The sequence below is a fragment of the Tursiops truncatus genome, chromosome 13, assembly GCF_011762595.2.
Source record: "Tursiops truncatus isolate mTurTru1 chromosome 13, mTurTru1.mat.Y, whole genome shotgun sequence".
Classification (NCBI taxonomy): Eukaryota; Metazoa; Chordata; class Mammalia; order Artiodactyla; family Delphinidae; genus Tursiops; species Tursiops truncatus.
The window spans coordinates 61,258,847-61,271,220 of record NC_047046.1 but is presented as its reverse complement, the minus strand read 5'-3'; the positions used below and the strand labels follow the sequence as shown (position 1 = coordinate 61,271,220).

At 46.3% G+C, this 12,374-nt stretch overlaps 1 protein-coding gene across 2 annotated transcripts in view; it reads left to right on the top strand.

Annotated features, from left to right (window-relative positions):
- EPG5 (ectopic P-granules 5 autophagy tethering factor) overlaps positions 1 to 10,088 on the top strand; it is a 129,845-nt gene extending 119,757 nt beyond the window's left edge. For both annotated transcript variants that reach the window (XM_019936977.3, XM_033837706.2), the window contains exons 41-44: positions 60 to 276; positions 786 to 1,001; positions 2,715 to 2,829; positions 5,251 to 10,088. In XM_019936977.3, coding sequence (XP_019792536.2) covers positions 60 to 276; positions 786 to 1,001; positions 2,715 to 2,829; positions 5,251 to 5,433 — 731 coding nt within the window. In that variant the 3' untranslated portion in view covers positions 5,434 to 10,088. The remainder of the gene's footprint in view (positions 1 to 59; positions 277 to 785; positions 1,002 to 2,714; positions 2,830 to 5,250) is intronic.
- The last annotated feature ends 2,286 nt before the right edge of the window (positions 10,089 to 12,374 follow it).

Here is a 12,374-nt window from a genome sequence, read left to right as displayed (position 1 = left end):
AGTTAAATAGTTTGATTCTTGCTCTTACCTTTCTCTACCTCTTGGTGTTCTTTTCTTAGGCTCCCTCAATCAGAATTTAGGCTGGGGCCCCATTCTGGTGTCCCTTCAAGTTCCCGAGCTCACCATTGAAGAGTTTCTGCAGGAGTGCCTGTCCCTCGGCAGCTACTTGACTCTCTATGTCTACTTGCTTCAGTGTCTAAATAGTGAGCAGACGCTAAGGAACGAAATGAAAGTGCTGCTTCTCTTAAGCCAGTGGTTGGAACAGGTGTATCCAAGGTATATTGGCCTTCCGGTTGCCTACAGCCGACCGACCCATGGGATTGGGATAGCTTGAATTTGGGTTTAAGTTAATGTCCACTTAAGTGCACAGACCCGAGTGATACATAAGAAACAAACAAGGCTATGAGGTACAGTGACACCTATTTTAGAAAGATTTTCCTTGCATGGGCCGATTTTCTGAGCAGGCGTTTTATTTCCTAAGACAGGTATTTTGAAGCACCACCTTTAGCTTCCATATCCGTTAAGTAGGGGCAACAACGTTTAGCTCACTTGATTAAGTGAAAGGACGTCGAGCTCATATATGCTGTCTGGCATGTAGAAGGGGCAATAAATGTCAGCTGTTCCTTTATTGTCCAAATACTTTATTAACAGCATTACCTGTCAGCCTAAGCTTTTAAAGTACTAAATGTCCCTTACACTTAAAACTCATGTGTGGACTTTCAGTTAAATGAGAGTGGAAAGAATCTACTCTGAATTTGGTTTTCCTCCCCCCTCTCCGCCCCCAGCTCTATGCAGGAAGAAGCAAAGCTGTTTTTGTGGTGGCACCAAGTCCTGCAGCTGTCCCTGGTTCAGACCGAGCAGAATGACCCGGTCTTGACGGAGTCTGTCATTCGAATTCTGCTCATGCTTCAGGCCCGTCAGAGCCTGCTGGCTGAGGAGAGGCTCAGTTCAGGGATTCTCAGGGCAATTGGGCTGGGCCGGAAGTCGCCCTTGTCTAACAGGTGAGGAAGCACCTGCTCTTGCTTTTCTAAACAGGCCACAGACACCTGCACATACCTGGGGGGTGTGATACTTGGTAGATTTTCTATTTAGGAGCTGAGCTAGGGTCCTCCCAGTGATTAAGAAGAAAACAATCAGAGCCTGATTACATCTTTACATTTTAAAAAGGGTGTTTATTTTTTCCGTTTTAAAACAACTTTTATGTTCAAAGAATTTTTTTAGCAGTGTCTCATTGTATTTTGACTTGGTAACCTGACCACACTACACATTGCTTTTTGTCTTTGAGCCAGTGACGGTGTGCAAGGTTAGGTTAAAATACCCCAGTCAGCTGCTTCACTGCCAGCACTTTGTCAGGGAAACCCAGGTCCCATGAGGGACTCGGTCTAGCAGTAGAAGTTAACTGATTAGAGGGATAAGTAATGAGAAATACATTCAGGTTTTTGTCGCTAAAAATTCCAAGGTGTGAGAGAATTTGCTACTAGCCCCAGTTTATCTCCTAAGACTATTTGCATCATGGTTTTCTTTTAAAGGCCTTATCTGGTTTGAAAGGAATTCTTACTGTTCTGATGTCAGCATTCTTATGGAATAGCCTGCTGCAGCTTTGGGAGCCACCCAATCCAAACCAGTTAACATCATACTCCTTTGTTTGTGGTAGAATTTAGCAGGACTGTGTGATTTGATTCACTTAAATTGTAAAATACACGTCACATAAAATTATCATGCTAATTAACCCTTTTAAAATATACAATTCAGGGACTTTCCTGGCAGTCCAGTGGTTAAGACTCCGTGCTTGCACTGCAGGGGGCGTGGGTTCATTCCCTAGTCGGGGAACTAAGATCCCGCATGCCGCGCGGTGTGGCCAGAAAAAAAAATGGTAAAATGTACAGTTCAGTGGCATTTAGTACATTCACAATGTTGGTGCAGCCATCACCACTATTTTGTTCCGGAACATTTTCTTCATCCCAAAAGGAAATAGCTACTAAGCTACTAGGCAGTCACTCCCTATTTCCCTCTTCCCCAAGTCTCTGGCAACCACTGATGGATTCCTGACTTTATGTATATCCTGTTCTGGGCATCTCATATAAATGGAGTCATGTAATACGTGGCCTCTTGTGTCTGGCTTCTTTCACTTCCCATAAAGTTTCAAGGCTCATCCATATTTTAGCATGCACTGGTACTTATTTCCTTCTTATAATTGAATAATATTCCGTTGTATGGACACACCACATTTTGTTTTTCCATTCATCAGTTGATAGACATTTGGGTTGTATCCACTCTTTGGCTATTGTGAATAGTGCTGCTGTGAAAGTTATTTACGAGTTTTTGTTAGAACACCTGTTTTCGGTTCTTTTGGAATTGTTGGGTCACATGGTTACTCTATATTTAACTTCTTGAGGAGCTGCCAAACTGTTCTCCATAGCACCTGCACCATTTTTAACATTCCCACCAGCCGTGGCTGAGAGTTCCAGTTATTCTGTATCTTTGCCAACACTTTCATTCCTGAGACTGAATTATGTTTTCATTGTTTGGGTGGTGATAATGGAAGGGCAGATAAAGACTCCTTGATCATATTTACAGTTTTCCTGAAGAGGCTAACAACCACAGTAGGTCTGGAGATGTGTTCATCTTATTTTTTAATAGAAAATATGGTATTTATTTTAAAATGCTTACTTTAATAGTCATTCACTTCTTCTAATCCCTCCCTAACACTTAAGGTTCCGAGTGGCTGCCCGAGGCATGGCTGCCTTTCTTTCAGTTCAGGTTCCCGCCAAGGATCAGATCCGTTTGAAGCCGAGCTCTGAATTACATCTGACCCTGAAAGCTCAGCAGGTCAGTGAAAAGCTTTGTGGTTAAGGGCTAGAAGTTTTCCACAGGAGGAGGGAGGTGGTACCTGTAGTCTTTACACGTGATGACCTGGTGATGATGATCGGCAGCAGCACAGCATACTGTCTGGCGGGCTCTACTAACTGGAAAATGGTTAACGTGTGTATCTGCCTCGGATTGTCAACCAGTTTTTGTAGGAACTTGCCCAGAGCCCTATTACTACCCTTGTAGAAGTAGCAAGGCCATGGGCAAGCCAGTCTAGGATCGAATTTGGCTCTGATGACATGACTGTGTGCTGACCCGTCACAAGCTGGGGCTGGGGACAGGCACAGAAGATGAGACTACAGTTGAGACCGATAGAGGTTAGCTGGGCTTTAACTTGGAGCCCAGGCGGTGGTTCTGTTTTGTGAGTCTGGGGGTGGACCAGTGTTGGCTGACATGGACAAAATGGTAGCTGTGAAAAATAGTTTGTTCTAAAAATATGGAAGGCTACATGGCAGTGGTCCCCTATCCCCATAACTATTTTCACCCATAAACAGGCTGGCCAGGTACAAAGGTTTATAATATAAAACGATGGCTGGCATTCTTGAGTGCTTACTGATGTTAACGAGTTAAAATTTTAACTCTTCTAATTCTCATAACAACCCTATACAATACGAACTTTTATTATCCTGGTTTTGTGGATGAGGAAATGGAGACAGAAGGAGACTAAGTAATTTGTCCCAAATCACACAGCCCCTGAGGGCTGGGGCTGGGATTCACTGGGCCGTCCGGGTCCAGTGTCACGCTGTTGTTGCTCTGCAGTACTGTCTCTGTACACGGTAAATGCTTAGACCCCTCAGCTCTTGTCTTTTGCGGCATTGTCATGTCTGAGCCAGCCATGTACAGTGTGATATCTCGGGATTAAGAGCAAAGATGTAGCGAAAAAATCAGCAGGTTCTTCACAGGCATCTTGGTTTTTACAGTACCCGATACTTGTCACCGGCTGATTAGACAGCCACCATTTGCATCCCTAATGTTGTATAAGAGCTGTCACAAGTGGGCAGATGAGTGTCCCAGGGGGCGGTTGTGAAGTCAGTGCCATGCATTTCAGTCTGCATTTGAGAAGTCTGCTCTCCTGTGCCTGCCAGCACCTGGAGCATAGCTTTGCTTTAGCTGCGGCCAGCAGGTTGCCCAGTCCTTGCCAGCCTTTGCCGGCCTTCATTTAGACTTAAGTGATGACATACTTGTCATCAGGGTTTTCAGACTGGAAAGAAGTCAACTTTGTATAAAATGATTATTCTTAGGCAAACTGTCAAAGTAGACTGTTCTTTTTAAAAAAGAAAGGGGAGAGAGAGGAAGAGAGAGACATATGGACGCTATGGTTAGTGGGAGTGCCTGTTCCCACTGATTCTTGTTCTTAGATTAACTCCGTTCATACAGCAGTTAGCTTGGTACCAAAATCCCTTCCATTGTTGATTTTCAACCCCAAAACTTCTGTCTTAAACCACTTGGTAATTTATTTCTAAGCTGCCTGTTCATTTACCATCCTCAAAAAATCTTCTCCCTCCTTATATACTGAGCCAAGCAAATTCCATCTTTTAATCTATATCCTCTAGTGCAGTGGTCCCCGTAAATGAGAGAGACACTTCACAGTTCACACTCAGAATGCTAGGGGTGGGTGAGCTCGTATAGCTGGAAAACAAAACTCCCTACCCGCCAAGAACCGTTGTTCTGATTTTTTGTTTGTTTTCTCTAAATACAGTCTTTTTCTCTTCTCTTCTCTCAGTATGAAGGGAGGAAAAATTAAAGTTATGGAAGTAAAGAATGTTTTTCTTTCTTTATTCCCGAAGAGAAGCATGGGAATATGTCAATTCTGTTGGGCGGAAGCCAGAGGAACTTGATCTGTCCGTTGTGTTTGTTGGCTGATAGAACAACCTTATCATTCACCCTCGGCAGCACTTAGCCACTGGTTCCTTCTGAATTTCTAGTTACACGGTTTAGTACGACATTACTTTGTAATCTGAGAACAAACCCAACTGCAAATTAAAGCTGATGCCCGTGGTTTCCGGTTGAGTCTCCAGGAAGAGAGGCAGTAGATGATCTGGCGGGGAGGGCTGCAGTGCTGGCACTGGGGCGAGGAGGACAAAGCAGGAAGACAGCCTGGCTGCAGCAGTGGCTCTCTGCGGGGAGGGGTTGGGAAACAGCACAGGCCAGGAAGAGGGAAGGCTGGATGTGGAAGGCGGCAGACGCCAGAGAGGCTTGGGTTGCCGGCCTCCTTCTAATTGTGGTTGATCAGTGCCTGCCTTTGAGACCTCTAGTTCCAGTTCTGTAGCTTCCCTGGAGGCTCACAGTTGCACCTGATGACGTCGGCAGGTGTGCTACACCTGCGGGAATCATGTTATATGCATCCACGTGGTTAACCCTCTTGCCTTCCATGTCTTTTAGGCTCTGAATGCTCTTGAATCCTTGACGTCAAGTAAGCAGTACATTGAATACCAAGATCAGATATTGCAAGCCGCACAATTTATAAAGCGTCCTGGCCATTGCCTCCAAGATGGGAAAAGCTTCCTGGCTCTTCTTGTGAACTGTCTCTATCCAGAATTGCATTATTTGGACAACATACGATAGTAACACTGAGGCTCTTGATAAACCTGTTGCTGTTTATGTTTACATTTAACTTTGCTGTTGCACAAATAACTTTGCTCAATTTCACTGCAGTTTGGCCAATGAATTAGTTGACTGAGATGCAAGTTGGTGGGCACTAGATAATTGTTGTGCATGTGCACATGTGTATGTGTGTGTTTCCTTAGCTCTTAAAATGTTCCAGGGACTTTGTAATTTTTATGTTCATCCAACAAGAGAACTTACGGAGCTCTCCTTGGGTAGAGAGCCACTCTCAGTTGCCGAATATCCAGTCATCTCATGAGACCCCAGGTGGGGTGCTTTCGTATGTCTCCACTTCTGTCTTTTCCTGTTTCATTTAAATGTCAAGACTCCTGTGCCAGATATAACTACTTTGGGAATCGGGTTGAACCCTCACTTTTGAATCCCAATTGTGTTCCTTCAAAGTAAAAAAGCTTTGAAAATTTCTGCATTTCTCAAATGTGGGGAAATATACCAGCTTAAATTATTATATTTTTCTCTCAGAAGGGAGATAAGAATGCTGAATCAAAGTGAATCGTTGTGTAAAATGTGACCACTTGATCCTGATTATAGTGGACAGTAGAGATGGTGACAAGTCCATTTCCATACAGCCGTGTGTCCTCATAGAGAAGGAGCCATTTGTCTACATTGGGGGCGCATGCTGGTGGTCTGTGGGGAGCATGTCGTGCACAGATGTGTTTTGTTTGATCTCCGTGGCTGAGAGTGTAGACAGGGCTTCCTCTCTCCAGTGCACTGTAGACGTACGTTCCCTTTGGTCATACCCCAGCCCGCTCCTTCATTCACGTCTTATTTGGCCCCTGTAGACATGTAAATTTGCAGCTCTTTCCAGACAGCAAGTTTGATATCTGAAGGTCCTGCTGTTGAGAGACAGAGACAGAGAACTTGACTGTCTGTTTCCTGCTTGCTTTATCACTCCAGATTTAAACTCAAATGAAGCTAGCAAACCTGCTGAAACACTGGTCGGTGGAAACTGGGTCAGGTCAGGAGACTTGACTGAAATTTGGCTTTTTTTTAATCGTCACGTGCCTTCTGTTGTTAACAGTTTGTTCTTTACCAAAGCCTGTCTGCAGTGTTGCCGTGTTTTGCTGCCATCTGCTTGCTCTTGTCATGTCCCCCCTACCCCCTGGAATTCGCACCTTGACTTCTGTCATCATATTCATAATTCTGTTGGCTCAAAATTGATTTGTTTGTCCAGCTGGCCTAAGGTGTTTTTTGCTTGCAGGCTATCTATAGCCCGAGGCTATTTACATAAAAATGTCTTAGTCACTGAGAGCTTTTAGCAGGGGGATTTGGGGTATAGATTAACTGAGTGATAATCTCTTTCCAAATATCGTTTTGCGGTGCTTCTCCCAACATTTGGAAGTGTGTAGGAGCTGTTCTTTATTTTGAATCTTTTTAGTTGGACAGAACAGTTCTGTCCCACGGAAATGCTCTGGTAAAGATCATCCCTGTTAGCCTTCAAGTTCTGTAGGCCACTAAGTGTCCATCTCTGAGGGATGCATCTCAGAGCTTTCCTTGTTAACACGTTTTAGAAGCTGTGGACAGTTCCATGGCTGATTTGGCAACAAAGATTTTATGACAGGAAATATTCTGTGTGCTGTTTTCTTTGAGGAGGATGTAATTATTGGTATCCTAGAATGAAATTTTTGAGTGACAGTACATACATTTAAAGAAAATTCTGTTTAATCTTAATTTTTGAAGGTTTATAATATTTATAATGTATTTGCTCTGTAAAAATTATAAAAAATAAATCAATCTTTGGTTGTAGCTGGTAAGAATCCGATTTTTAGGGATATCACACTATCTTGTAAAGTATTTCAGTTGTTAAAGTTGATGCAGATTTTTTTATGCCTGATGTCATCTTTTTTTTTGACACTGTAACTTGATCATCAGAGATGGTTGGTAAAAGTACTTCCTGTCACGCTTAACAGTGGAAGGTTTACTCACCACATAGGTTCCTATGAGAGGCTCTGGGCTAAGAAATTGCTTTAACGACACTAAGATAGTTCAGAAGGTGGCAATGTTGCTGTAGCCTCCTGGGAAAGAATAGACCGGTCTGCCCACTGGCTTTCAGGAATAATGAGCTTTTGTTGGCAAAATAGTCACCTCCAGAGAGCGCAGGGCATGTTTCAGAGACAGTTAGCAGTGCTGCATGTTGATACCTGGGTCAGTAAGACCAAGGCACCTATGTGCTGGAGCTTCGTTGAAGGTGCACTAGTGCAGACTTTCCCCATACGTGGCCAGCAGTGGCTTCCGGTTCAGATGGGGATGCAGAGCAGCTTCCTGGGCTTGATGAAAAGCACCTCTTCTCTTCTCCACTCTTCTTTCTGCAGTTCACACAGGATGGGCCAGAGAGGCACACTCGACCCCCTGATCTCCTGGCTCCCCTTCCTAACTCTGCAGAAAGCTGCAGGCACAGATGCCAGGGAGGGAGGTTCTGCTGATGCGTCTGCCCAGCCTAATGGGGCCAGGGCCCACCCTCCATGTTCCTGAAGCTCCTGGCACGAGTCGCTGGTGGTTTCACGATCAGCCTGTTGACACAGTCACGTCTGCCTCCTCGAGGTTGCCTGAGTCTCTCAGTTCTTCGAGGTGGGGGAAGCTGGGTCCAGAAAATGAAAACCCCTGAGCAGCCCACCCTCTCTTTAACCAAGTGCCAACCCCCTTCCTCCCAGTCAGTGTATCCACGTTGTGCAAGTGAGAGTGTCCATGCCCTTTCTTCCTTTCGAGTGAAGGTGAGACACAGTTTTCTACTGGATTTTTTAAACTTAATTAATTAATTAATTTTTGGCTGCGTTGGGTCTTCGTTGGCACGCACGATCTTTCTCTGGTTGTGGCGAATGGGGGCTACTCTTCGTCGCGGTGCGTGGCCTTCTCACTGCGGAGGCTTCTCTTGTTGCGGAGCACAGGCTCAGTAGTTGCGGCACACGGTCTCTAGAGCACAGGATCAGTAGTTGTGGCTCATGGGCTTAGTTGCTCTGCGGCATGTGGGATCTTCCTGGGCCAGGGCTCGAACCTGTGTCCCCTGCATTGGCAGGCGGATTCTTAACCATTGCGCCGCCAGGGAAGTCCCTCTATTGGATTTTTAAACCTGAAATGAATAATTTCTGGAGCACGAAGCAGATGTTATAGAATCATGACTTTTGAAGTCAGTAGAGGCATTAAAGCTCATCTGGTCCCATCTCCCACTCAGCAGGGATCCCAGCCCTGATCCTCCAGCCTCTCCTCTGCCCTTTCCTGTGGCTGCTAGTTCCGCTCCTCATGGACAAGCCCAAGTGGCCATTGGTGAGCTTGGTTGTAGTTCTGCTTTATACTGGGCTAAAACTGGCTTCCTGGTAACGCTGGCCATAGTTCTGCTGGAGCTGTTCTCCTGCCCGCTCCTGACAGACCTTCAGACCTTTGGAAATTTTCATACCTCATCACACCTCTGACCCTGCCCGTCCGCCCAGCCCTCAGCCTTTGTCAAACGAAATGCCTAGTGCCTTTAGCTAGTCCTTTGCCCCCATGATGTCTGCCAGGGCTGCCCTTTGGGAAAACTGCCCAAATTAGCCCACATTATTAGAAGAGGGCCATGCCCAGAAACAGTAGGGTCAGGACTTGGGTAGAACAAATGAGGCACCCAGGGCACACATATAAGGTGGTACTTGCCTGCTGGCTCCGAGAGAGTGTGCCTCCTTAGGTCGTGTGCCCTCAGCCTGGCCTCTGCTTTGGGGGTTGGCCACACTAGTGTGGGTCACGCAGCAAAGCTTGCTCCCCTGGACGTGTGGGCAGCATCAGCTCTCAGCAGCTGTGCCCTCTGGTTGGCACATTCAATCAGTGGTGAGTCAAGCTCCAGAGCTCGGTTTATCATCAGTCGCAGGTCTAACAATAAGGCACTTTGCACTTATCCTTCAAAACTGTCTGCTCTGCATTTTGGACCAACTTTACTCCTTATTCTGAGCTAGTAAAATTTTATTTAGAGCTGAAAAATTTTCTGCTTAGTTAACTTTGTCTTATTAAGCAAAGTGGAGAGTACGATGCTGCAAATAAGCATGATGCTTTAAAAAAAAAAGTTCCCTCCTGTCATCTTCCATTTGCATCTGGGTTGTGCTGGGTAAAGTTCTTGGCATCCAGCCAGGCACTAACACTGACCTTGTCCTGGTCTGTGATGATCCTGGTCTGTGGTGACCCTCTCACATTATAGAGGCATCATGTGTCCTATAGAAGCGGTAGTTGAAGTTTCCTTCAGTCTAGATAGGTTCCTGATTTCTGATGACAATAACTTGAAAAAAAAAAACTACTGACCCTATTTTGGGGTAATGAAACCACTAAGGAATGTTGTTCATTATGATGTAATATCTCCCAAGCACTGAGGTTTAGGATTTATTTTTCTTTCAATGGCTTAAATCACTCAAGTGGCAGCAAATACATCTTAAATGTGTTCAACTCTTTTTTCCTACCCACATGCCTAGTGTGGCCTTTAAAAACAAGTTATTTTGGTCATTAAATGTGCAATATTCACTTCTTATTCATTGTTGGCATTTTACTTGTACAAAGGATGAGTTTTTATATAGTGATGAAAGACAGGAAGAAATGAGAATTGGTTAAGTAAAATTCTGCAAATAAACTAGATTCAAATTTAATTTACGTGTGGTAGACATCTCATTTTGGGCAAGTTGGTTGGCAGGTCTTTTCATCCAAAAATCACAAAAAGAAAAATGTGAAATTATAAAGCTTGTAATGGGTAGAATCTATATTCTGTGATATTTCACCACAATCGGTGAGGCCCCTAGTTTCAAAGAGAACTTAAAACTTGGGGGCTTAAGAATTGGCATAGACGGGGACCACCTGGTGACCCCAGAGAGTTCAGGAGAGCCCTGAGGTCTGTAATGTGCTTGTGATCCTAGCAGGAGAAGGTACGTGAAGCTGCACTAAGGCTTCCACTGCCTGAGTTCCTGGGTGGGGGCAGGGCGCCTCTGGGAGGGCAGCCAAGCTGCCAGGGAGGTCAGTGCAACCTGAGCTTGGTCACAGTCTGCTCCAGAAATCACTTCATGTTGGAATGCCAGGGAGTTCTTCCTTAGTGTTCATTTCCATTACATTAAGACACATCTTGAATGGGCCAAAGTATGGTGAGAGGGCCCGCACATTTGATTTGGGATTACATCAGTTGGGATTTCCCTGGGACAGCGCCCTGTGTGTCTCCCCAACCCTTGTGCCCTTGTCTGGGTTTGGCTTCCTTCTCCAGACAGAATCACAGGATTTTGGAAAGTGGCTTAGAGGCAAGTTGTCCCACCTCCTACTAGTGTAGGAATCGGGTTACCTGTCTCTAGACAGGTGGGCTTCCTTGCTGGGAAACGCCCAAAGAAATGCAGCTCCAAAGTGGTCCATGTCACCATGGGGCAAATGAGAATCCTTCACCTAAGGATAGGGAGCCAAGATCTTCCTCCAAAACCTGCTTCTCTTCTGAAGACAGCCCTCTTCCCTCTTGGTCTTCCTTTGCTAGCCTAAACCCTTTTAGGAGACAGACCCACATTCCCTGCCTATTGGTCAGAGGGGCCAACCTGATCTCTCTCCTGGACACCATATTTTAATAATGACCTAAATTTGTGGCTTGGGCCAGACTTACCTTGGACTCTCTCAGCCTGCTCTAGTTGACCTGCTCCCTGACACGTCCTCCTTAACCTTTCTTAAGGCCCCTCTCTGTACCTTCCCTCCCTTCACTTCCTCTTCCTCCCCCCTTCCCCTTCCCCACCCCATCTCTCTGCTCTTCCACCTGAGGTCACAGCCAGCAGCCTCTGGTGGAGGTGTGGAGGTGAGTGTCCCCACAGGGCCTCTCCCAGGGAAATCTTTAGCCCTGTGGCCCCTCTGAGTTCACTGGCATGTGGGAGTTGGGGACAGAGAAGGTCTGGCGGCCCAAACTCTGGAAAACCAGGGAGTTCCAATCCCAAATAATTCTGTATCCTTGTATTGGCAGACTGTGTTTTCTCCCTTTAGCTCATAAACTATGACAAAGAGGAAGGGGCACAGGAGAGGAGGAAAGGCATGTGAGAACCTGGGAAGGAAAAGGAGGCATGCGTGTGGAAGGAGCTGGGACCAGAGCTGTTCTGTCACAAGCACGTGTGACCCTGGCCAGGTCACTTTCCTCCCTGAGACTTTTACCTCATTTTAAAATGAGGATAATTGCAGCCTTGCCTGTCTCCTGGGTTTTTAGTGAGAACTGCCTGGGATCATGGAAGGGAAGGAACTTTGACGATCACAGGGGCCCCCAGAACATGAGGGGTATTGTTGTGGAGGGCATGGAACTGGACCTAAGTGCCAGGCTGGAGGTGGGACAAAGCTCAGGACCCCAACTCATGGTCTGTAAGGTCCCTGGCCTGAAGGCCCTGTGGCTGGCTGAGCCCTGCCTTCACCTGGCTCTGTCATCCAGTCTGGTGAGGGGGCATATGTATATATGTAAAAACTCAGCCCCACTCAGTGTCATTTCTGTCCCCAGGCAGGCCTACCTTCATCGTATATTATCTCGTGGACGGTTCTCATGCAGCTACATCTCAATTTAAAATTTAGGACATGAGCTCCTTGAGGGCAGGGAAGGTGTGCTAGGCTCTTGGTGGACCTGGGCAGTAGTCGCCCTTCCTCCCGCTGCTTACCTCCAGGAGCAGCCTGGTGGGCGGCTGGGAACAGAGGGAAGCTGCAGGGTGTCAGAAGCCCCTCTCATGTCCGCAGAGCACTCTCCCCTGCACCACACTGCCAAGTCCTGTCTCCAAAACACCAAATCTCCTAGGTCACTTCTCAGGCCCAGGACACTGTGCTGACCGAGCCTGCCGCCTGTGGCTTGGTCCTTGCTTGCCACCGATGGCATCTGGGTGCTCTGAGAGGGGAGAGTTGGGAAGGACTCCCTGGCTCTGAGGTGAGCCCAGGGGGTCTGATGA